The following is a 10,043-nucleotide window of genomic DNA, read 5'->3' on the forward strand; positions in this document are numbered from 1 at the left end:
AGATGTAGATTATTATTATTATTATTATTATTATTATTATTATTATTATTTGTAGTACACACTTTGTATTTATGTTCAATACAAAAATATAAGTGGATCGTTGCAAGACTACTACTAATTACTTCAATTCATACATATCAAATTCATTTTCCAATTTAGTGTAGTCGTGTAGATATAGATTGTGAAAGTGAGAAAGAGTAAATATTGGATTAATATAAATGAAATAATTATTAGCAATAATCTTCTCTTAAAATTAGAAATTGCCTTTAATTTATGGATCACGAATGAATGAAAAAAATTGCTTTAGTCTTCATCTTCATGACCACTTCATTTGATATCTTTAGCCGTGAAATTAAAGGACCAGTTCAAAACCCCATATATAATTGAAAGAGACATTGACAACAAAGTCCAAAAGATATATATTTTTAAGAAATGCAATGCTAACCAATGAAGGAATTTTGTGAGATATATTATCTTCATGCACTTAAGTGGGTAATTGACTTTAGTGTTAGTTCATCCTTTATGAAACCAAGCGGCAACCGCAGACGTTTTACCTACTGCCTATTTCCACCTCACCGCCTACGTCATGCTACCCACTATATATTCACAAATATTTACTCTCTGTACGTATAAAGCATGCATTGCATTGCATTGCCCTGACTACCATTACTCTCACTCGCTCTGATCTTGATTTTCTCATCAATCCCCCTGCAACAAGGACAATATAATGGCAGCAACTTATGAAAACGAGCACCCAGTGAAGGCGTTTGGATGGGCAGCTAGGGACACCTCTGGAGTTCTTTCTCCTTTCAAGTTTTCCAGAAGGTATGCCATCCAATTGCCAAATTTGTGTTTGGGTTTAGAGGGATGGCTCAATTTTGATCTGTAGTGCAATGCATAGAACTGTTTGGTAAATAATTAGTCTATCAGTCAATTTTGATTTATTTGACCACTATTATTTTTTGACTTAAATCAATACAAAGCAACATTTTCAATTAGGTTTTTAAGAAAAGAAATTATACCAAGCAGCTATCAACTAACAGCCAATTTACCAAACACCTTACTACAATCAACTAATGTTATCAACTAATCACATCTTCCAACCCAATCAGCTAATCGCCATTTACCAAACAGGACCATAGTTCTGAAAATTAATTTCTTAGTTTTAATGGGTGCAGGGAAACGGGTGAAAAGGATGTGCAATTCAAGGTTTTGTACTGTGGGGTATGCCACACCGATCTTCACCAGCTCAAGAATGAATGGGGTAACACTACCTATCCCATTGTACCCGGCCACGAAATTGTTGGTGAGGTGACTGAGGTTGGGTGCAAGGTCGAGAAATTTAAGGTTGGGGACAAAGTAGGCGTGGGATGTATGGTTGGATCCTGTCGCAACTGCAAATATTGTGCCACCGATTTAGAAAACTACTGCCCTCGAGCTACACCAACTTACAATGCTAATAAGACCATGACATTTGGTGGCTACTCCGACATCATGGTGGCCGACGAGCACTTTGTGCTCAGGTGGCCCGAAAATTTACCTTTAGAGGCAGCTCCATTGCTTTGTGCCGGTATCACAACTTATAGCCCCTTGAGATACTTTGGACTGGACAAGCCTGGAATGCACATCGGGGTTGTTGGTCTAGGCGGCCTTGGCCATATGGCTGTGAAGTTCGCCAAGGCTTTTGGAACTAAGGTGACGGTGATCAGCACCTCCGCTAGTAACAAAGAAGAGGCTATTCAACGTCTTGGCGCAGACTCGTTCTTGATTAGCCGTGACCTACAACAAATGCAGGTAACAATTCGATCTCCATTAATAACATATATGTGGGATGAAGCCAGGCTTGAAGGGATACGTTACTATTATATATCATTGTTGGTTGGTATTTTGAGTAGGCTGCGATGAACACATTGGATGGTATAATCGACACAGTTTCTGCTGTTCACCCTATTATGCCATTACTATTCTTGTTGAAAACTAATGGAAAGCTGGTCATTGTTGGCGGCCTAGAAAAACCACTTGAGTTGCCAGTGTATCCCTTGAGCATGGGTAACCACATCTATCCATCCTTGTATAACTGTACTGGCACATGATATGGTCCTAAATCCTAATAATCTAATTAAATTGGGATTTGGGGTTTTTTTTTTTTTAAATAATTGGGATAGATTTGGGTTTTAATCATACTTTACCTTAATATTGATGCATATTATCATATTTGTGTGAACGTACAGGTAGGAAACTGGTGGCTGGGAGTAGCATTGGTGGGATTAAGGAGACACAAGAAATGCTAGATTTTTCATCAAAGCACAACATAACACCAGATGTAGAGATTATCCCAATGGACTATGTCAACACTGCTTTGGAACGTCTCTTGAAAGCTGATGTCAAATATAGATTTGTCCTTGACATTGTCAAAACCCTCAAATCTGAATAAACATCAAATCTGACCTTGGTAGTTGCAATCAAATATTTCTTACAACTATACTATAATCATGATCGATTACATGTCAAACACTTCATATATGAATCTTTAGTTTTAAATTTATCATATTATGAACTTAGTGGTACGTATCTGGTTCACAAAATCTTGAATTACCTCCAGGAAGGTAATGCGAGATTTTGGGAATATAAGATTACCTTATGGGGTCATTTGATTCAGAAATGTCAGATTACCTTAAGGAATGATATATTGCTTGGAATGTTGAATTCCTAAAAATGTTATAATCATGTGTTTGGTTAAAATGAGATATGTAATATAAAGTTGTTTGGTTAAAGGGTTGTTCTTTATATTATAATAGTTATTTTACTTTATTACCCTCAACATTTTTCATATGCATTTCAATATATGAAGTTCAAAAATTTTGTATTAACTTTTATTGCAAAAGAACCACTTCCTATATTAACTTTCACTAAAAAAAAAAAAACAATTCTTATATTAATTTTCACTGCAATACTGAGCGTGTGTGATGCATTTCAATTTTGTATAAATTTCATTACAAAAGAACCAATCCTTATACTAGGCAGAATGAGAATCGGTAAGAATGCAAAAATAATTGCTCATTAAAAGATAAATCTTACATTACCTAAGGGAGCGTTTGGTTTGGGTTATCTAAGATAACAAGGGTTATCTTTAGATGGTTATATAACATTTCTGTGTTTGGTTGAAGTTATCTAACATTCCCCTGGAATAAGATTTAACCTCCACATACGCTTTTTCCTTGTTTTGAAGGGAATGTGATTCCCTTGATTTTCTTAGGTAATGTAACATTACCTTCTTTTTTTTAAAAAATTTTTTTTTTACATACTCTACCCTTCACTCTTAATAGAATTCTTTCTGCTTATTCTACTACGTAAGTTTGTAATCTATCTAGACTTTATGTTAGAAAACGAGGTGTTACAATTGTATCTTAAAATTATCTATGATCTTTTTTTTGAGAGAAAAATTATCTATAAACTATGAAGCCATTATGAACTTTTCTTTTTTTTTGGTGATGAAAAGAGACCCAAGGTCCCTAGGAAGGCTAGTGATGCCTACAAGTGGCAAAGCTAAGAGCGTCGCGATTCAGAAAGGTTGACAATCCTTCTGGCGGAGTGTCTAGAACCGTGGTCCCCCAAGGAGATGATTGCCCCTGGTTGGCCAGAAAGTCGGCGCATTGATTACCTTCACGAAGAATATGAACCACTTTGATAGTCTAGAATTGGCTCAAAAGCACCTTGCAGTCCGCGATCAGCGTATTGAGTTCAGGTGCAGTTTGTGTGTCTTTAAGAAGAGCTTAGACCATCGCTTCCGAGTCGGATTCTGCAATTAAATTATCAAACCCATGGTTTCTAGCAATGATCAGACCCTCACGGAAGCCCCAAAGTTCTGCGGTAAAGCTATTAGTACAGCCAATGTTAGACACAAACCCCAGTAACCAAACACCTTGGTGGTTCCGAAGAAGTCCCCCAGCACTGGCAAGGCCTGTGTTCGCTTTTTTCGCCCCATCGGTGTTGAGCTTGACGAGTCCAATCTCCGGCGGCGACCAGGAGACCCATCGTTGTATCGCCGGGATTGGTCCATTCCGCTTTGACAACACCCTCCACGCTTCGCTGGCGTCTTTCTCAACGTTGAACAGAATGTCCATTGTTGTAGGCTGCTTGTTATTGAAGATACTCTCATTTCTTGCCTTCCATAAATGCCATAGAATGTGCGGGAAGATAACACTCCAGTTCAACCCCGAGCCACTCGGAAACTGCGAGCTCCATCCATTGCATCAACGGGAGGTGGTACTTCGTGCGGAAGTCGACAGGAGGAGCTGCTGCATTCCAGCAACTGGTTGCCACCGCGCAGCGTCGTAGGATGTGATCCACTGTTTCGTCTTCCTCCCCACAGATTATGCAGATGGCATCATCAGTGAGACCCCTTCGTTTGCGCTCCACATTCACCATAAGTCCATTTTTTGCAACCTTCCACATAAACAATTTAATTCTTTCCATGCAAGTGGTTTTCCAGATCCAAGCGTCGGAATTGTCCTCTTCATCAATACCTGCAATCTGAGAAAAAGCAGAGGAGACAGTAACCGTACCTGAGTTCGAATGGGGCCATATGAGCTTATCTTCCTGGTTGGGATTGAGGGGGAGAGGAATAGCTCGTATTTGCTCAACCGCGATGTCTGGTAGGATCTTTTTCAGAGCCACTGTATTCCACCTTCGTTGGTTTGTAATGAAATCACAGACTCTGGCGTTATCGCGCACCAAATCAATCCTAGTCGTGTTAGAAGTGGATAGGGGAAGATTGCCCGACCAACGATCCTCCCAGAAGTTGATGGAATTCCCTTTACCAACTGTCCAACGAACATTTTCGGCCAGGATGTTTCTTCCCTTCAAAATGCTCCTCCAACCCCATGAACTATTAGGGCGAGTCGGAACCTGAAGAAAATTATCTTCTTTGACATATTTTTCTCGCAGAACTCGGACCCAAAGTTTATTATTGTTGGAGAAGAGCTGCCAGGCCAGCTTGGTGAGGAAAGCCAAGTTGAAATCACGGGATTTTCTTAATCCAAGGCCTCCTTCGTCACGGGACTTGCAAACCTCGGATCAACTGACTGTGTGAATTTTTCTCATGGTGTGACTCCATAAGAAATTCCTACAGACTCTGTCGATATCATTACACTTGCTAGTCGGAAGAGCTAAGGATTGCATAGCGTATGTGGGTACAGTAGCTAGTGAGGATTGTACCAGAATGCGCCTACCAGCCATAGAGAGGGAATTCGCTTTCCACATAGCCAATTTTTTCCTCTTTTTGTCAATGACCGTGGAAAAAGTGTTCTTTGATACCCGCTCGTTAAGCATGGGAATGCCGAGGTAGGTCCCAAGATTAGGGGAGAACGGAATATTCATCTTGTCTCCAATATCTCTTTTAATCCCTGCATTAATGTTAGGAGAGCAGAAAATTATCGACTTGGAGAGATTTACCTTAAGACCCGAAGCGTCGCTGAAATTATTGAGGCAATCGATCATGATCTGGGCCTGGTGTGGCGAAACTTCTCCGAATAACATCAGATCATCTGCAAAAAAAGAGGTGAGAGATACCAATTCCACCTTGCGAAACCTGGATAGGTTTCCTATATTCACTTTGGCCTAAATATCATAAGCAAACCTTTCCATAACCAGGTTAAAAAGATACGAGGCCAACGGGTCTCCCTGTCGAATACCACGCCCCGGGCCGAAGGCCGGAAGACGCCCCCCATTCCAAAGGATAGAAATATTACTCTCTCGTAGGGAGAATAAAATAAGGTCGATGAGACGTCGTGGGAAGCCAAAGTTCTCCAAGGTCTCCTCCAGGAACTTCCATGAGACACTATGGTAGGCTTTCTGAAGATCTACTTTAACGATCATGTACTTTTTTCGCCTCCTCTTGTTGTTCATGGTGTGAACAACTTCTTGTGTAAGGATGATGTTGTCCATGGTAGAGCGGCCTGGGAGAAAACTGTTTTGGTGTGGCCCGATTAAATTACACATAATCGGTCTTAGTCTGTTAACTAAGACTTTAGAGATCACTTTGAAGGCCATGTTGAGGAGAGTAATTGGCCTAAAGTCTGCTGTCGATTCCGGGACCTCTTTCTTCGGGATGAGAGTCACAAAGGCTTGGAGAAGGGATTTGTGGGTGAACCCGTTGGTGAGTGCTTGGTTGACCTCTTTCTACATTAACCACTTTCTCGTCAACTTTTGCCAAAATGATTTTTAAGAATGACACAAACTAGATAACAGAAGTCAGGAAAAATGTCATGGTCTATCATGCCTTTCTAAGAACATCCTCAATAGACATAAATTTTGAGGAGTTTTTGTCATATTACAAGAAAAGATGAGAGAATAAAAAAATTGAACAGCTGTTAGGGAAAAAAATTTAAAAAAAAAAGACTTTACGCGCTCGACTAGGCACCTGTTGTGTGCCTCACATGAACAACAAAGCTTCTTTTTCATATTTGGTGAGACCCACTGCACGGATGAAAAACCATTTGCAAGAGAACCCAAAACCCTCTATCTCCTACACTTCATAAAAAACTCCTTCAAAAACCACACCAAAATCTCTATTGTGCAGTGATACTCTAAGCCCTCATAAAGTCATACCCACATTGGGTACCATAGACTAGGATTTATCTTGAATTGTAGACCTGATTTAAATTAACATTTAGGGTATGTTTGGAAAGCAAGAAAATGACTTTCGAAAAATGTTTTTCGTAAAATGAGGCATTTTTCGAAAAATATTTTCCTTTCCCGTGTTTGGTTGCGTTATGAAAAATTGTCTTGGTGTGTTTGGTTCATTTTTTAAGTACTATTAAGTATTAACTATTAACTATTAAAAAAAACTATTATCTTTAATTTAACCAGTTGTGTTGAATTGATATTACAGTTGTGTTGAACGGATGAACGACCTCTGTTCCGCGCAACTGCAATTTCCTTTCAAAACAACTACTGTATCTTTTCAACACAATACAGTATCTTTTCAACACAACTATTCGTTCAACACAACGATAGTATCAACCATGATCATGGTCTAAAGTATAATTTGGGTCAGTTAACACTTGTTAAACTACATTAATCTCCTATGTACTTTGTCCCGTTCGAATTGAACTGTTGTGTGGTAATTACATGTAAAAAAAATAAAAATAAATAAATAATAAATAAAAAACCTGAACATCAACACACTCTTCGACTCGTTGCGGCGCCATGTTTGCTTAAGATGGAAGAAGAAAAGATTCTGTTGTGTGTAATTCCTGTTTTCCCCGGCGCGTGAACTAGGGTTCAGGCAAAGCAAAAACCATGGAAGGTCGGTGCAAGTTGTGGCTACCCAAGAAAAATAGGTTTTGCGCAAATGTTCCTCTCCAAAACTCACCGTGAGGCACACTCTCCTTGTTAGTTATTACAAACATTCGCAATCTGATACATACAATCACCATTCACTCACTCAATCCTTCTCTGTTCACTTAGTTTCTGCGGAAACCACACCGAAAGATCCGACGGGCAATGGATTCCTTGTCCGATCGACCCTTCTCAGTAATCTCTTCAATCCGAATGTTTTGCATTTATGCTTTGTTGTTTATTTATTTATCATTTGCATAAATATATATATATATATATGTTTTCCTGTTATGCAGCTCTGTGCTAGAAGAGAATCTTGAAAGTCACCTAAAGAGGTGTCCACTGCTGAAACAAACTCAATTTCTGTCTCTCCAGCCTTTCTATGAAAAGGGCATAAATGCTGGTACAGACAGTAGTACTATTGGAGTGTCCAATATTACATCTGAAATGAAGAGAAATGCTGTTTATGCCATGACTGTTGCTGAATTCTCCAAATTAATCAGTAAAATCAAGTGCATTCATGCTTCCATTTGCACTCGCATTCCTGATTCTTTCAAGAATCCACAAGCTTGTGGCATTTGGACCAATCGACAAGTGGACCGGTTTTCAATAATCATATATTTCTTTTTATAAAAATTCCTACCTACTTTGTGTGTTGTATATATTTTCTCTTTGCAATTAAATTAAATTCTGTTTTCGTGCAGCAAGTTGCCATTTGAAGAAAAGCATGTTTTGCAGCAGGCATCCATACTAGGGAATCTTGAAGAGTTTGGAGTTCTGAAGGATTCTAGTGCTCTCCCTGCAGTTGTTGAATTTGGTGCTGGAAGGGGGTATTTGACACAAGTATTGACGGATTGTTATGGATTTAAGAAGGTCTTGTTGGTTGAGCGCAAGTCGTACAAACTTAAGGTTAGAGCAAAATGTTATGATTCTTGGTTCATCTGTAGTCATACTAAGTGAGCTCAGTTATTTCTTCTTTTCCTTTTCTTTTTTTTTTTTTTTTTGGTTGTTTTTAGGTTAATGATTATGTTAACCATACTTTCAGGCTGATAGGAGTTTGCGACAGAAGGAGGGGTTGACATTGGAGCGCTTGAGAATTGACAGTAAGATTAATTGCTTTCCCCATCTTTTAATCTCCCCCATTATAGTGTACAACTAATTATTGGTGCTTAAATGCAATGGAAAATATTTTGCATACCATGGATTTTCTTAGAAGTGCTCAAGCTTTTAGGACCAATGTCATTTAAGCTATACTCTTGAAAAACTTGGCCCCTGCTTTTAACTCTTGTTATATGTAAATTCATGAGCCTTGAACTAGCACTTGTGGCTTGATGGAAGGAACATGGATTTGTTACCAGCTGTTTTTTCTTTGCTTAAGGAACTCAAGAAGATCAATATGTCAAGAATAATGATTGCGGTACATATTAATAGCTGTAGGCCTTTGCCCACTGGGGAACATTTTTGGGAACAAAATAATACAGGATTCTACTGTTTTGTTCATACATTTGTTTGCAGTCCTAAAATTAAATAGCTATCTATACAAGGTTTTCTTTCTGATCATTTCATATAAAATCAGAATTTTGATGTGATAACTGATAAGGAGCTGTCCGAAACACATAGCTCATACATATTGGTTGACTTTCATTTGAAAATTAGTTTGCACATTCCACTGAGTCTTTTGTAGTGTATACTGTTAAAAATGGCAATATATTCTTTTTACATATATTTCATGGATTCTTCACCGTGATCAATTCAAAATACTCAACTTGCAGTTGAGGACCTAAAGTTAAAAGCTGTTGAATCTTTACGAGGAGCACCTTATTTGGCAATTGGCAAGCATCTTTGTGGGCCTGCAACAGGTAGCATTGATGGTTTTTTGCTTCTTTTTTTTTTCAATTTTTTTTCTTGGATGAGTTACAAGTGAGCTTAATATGTCATGTTTTAACATGCCATTTGCCCTGACTTTTCATTTCACTCGATTTACCCATTTTTTTCCTCATATGAGGTCTAATGACTAGTGGAATAAAACCTATGTTGCTGCAGATATGACATTAAGGTGTTGCACGAAGGACCAATGTGAGGGTCAAGCTATTCTTGAATCACCTGAATCCTGTTGCTATCTTACTGGCTTAGCTATTGCTACATGTTGCCATCATCTTTGCCAATGGAGGCACTATATAAGTAACCTATTTATTCATCCTACTACTAAACTCTCTGCCCATGACATATCAATTTCACTTTGAATAATTTTGAATTCATGGTTGGGTATCCTCTTCCCCTTCTATTAGACTGTTAGCATTCTGGTTTAAGATATATATCAATGTGTGTGCGTGTGTATTGTTGTATGCTAAGCTTCTAAATATTATTCATCCTAACAGATACGGGATATATGTTGAATTTGGGTATTAGCATGGAAGACTTCCACGCAGTGACATGGTTTACCAGTTGGGCTGTTGATGCAGATCATACTTCAGATCTCAACGGTTCTGATTGCACTACAGACCTACAAATCAGGTATTATATTATATAATAAAATACCATTTTCTAACAATATAGTGATCTCAATTACTTCTTATATAATAGTACCACTACTTACATAGGGATGCCAATCAGGCTAACCCCTTCGGTTTTAGGCTAGTCCTATCAGGCTGTCGAGCTTATCGATCCGGGCTAATCAGTTTTTTTTTTTTTTTTTTTTCCCC

The 10,043-nt window shown here is 38.5% G+C and overlaps 2 protein-coding genes across 3 annotated transcripts in view; both read left to right on the forward strand.

Moving 5' to 3' along the window:
* Positions 1-655: 655 nt before the first annotated feature.
* Positions 656-2,774, forward strand: LOC116025915 (8-hydroxygeraniol dehydrogenase-like). The gene is made up of 4 exons (XM_031267294.1): positions 656-825; positions 1,179-1,794; positions 1,896-2,049; positions 2,232-2,774. Exons 1-4 carry the CDS (start codon positions 728-730, stop codon positions 2,432-2,434), a joined length of 1,071 nt encoding a protein of 356 aa, XP_031123154.1. The 5' UTR covers positions 656-727; the 3' UTR covers positions 2,435-2,774.
* A 4,421-nt stretch (positions 2,775-7,195) lies between these two features.
* LOC116026344 (tRNA:m(4)X modification enzyme TRM13) overlaps positions 7,196-10,043 on the forward strand; it is a 7,377-nt gene continuing 4,529 nt past the window's right edge. Inside the window, exons 1-8 of one of the 2 annotated variants that reach the window (XM_031267833.1) lie at positions 7,196-7,376; positions 7,471-7,536; positions 7,638-7,943; positions 8,046-8,250; positions 8,387-8,444; positions 9,114-9,200; positions 9,385-9,522; positions 9,720-9,855. In XM_031267833.1, coding sequence (XP_031123693.1) covers positions 7,303-7,376; positions 7,471-7,536; positions 7,638-7,943; positions 8,046-8,250; positions 8,387-8,444; positions 9,114-9,200; positions 9,385-9,522; positions 9,720-9,855 — 1,070 coding nt within the window. In that variant the 5' untranslated portion in view covers positions 7,196-7,302. The remainder of the gene's footprint in view (positions 7,377-7,470; positions 7,537-7,637; positions 7,944-8,045; positions 8,251-8,386; positions 8,445-9,113; positions 9,201-9,384; positions 9,523-9,719; positions 9,856-10,043) is intronic. The other variant, XM_031267834.1, reaches the window with a different exon arrangement.

This window comes from Ipomoea triloba, chromosome 7, assembly GCF_003576645.1.
Source record: "Ipomoea triloba cultivar NCNSP0323 chromosome 7, ASM357664v1".
Lineage (NCBI taxonomy): Eukaryota > Viridiplantae > Streptophyta > Magnoliopsida > Solanales > Convolvulaceae > Ipomoea > Ipomoea triloba.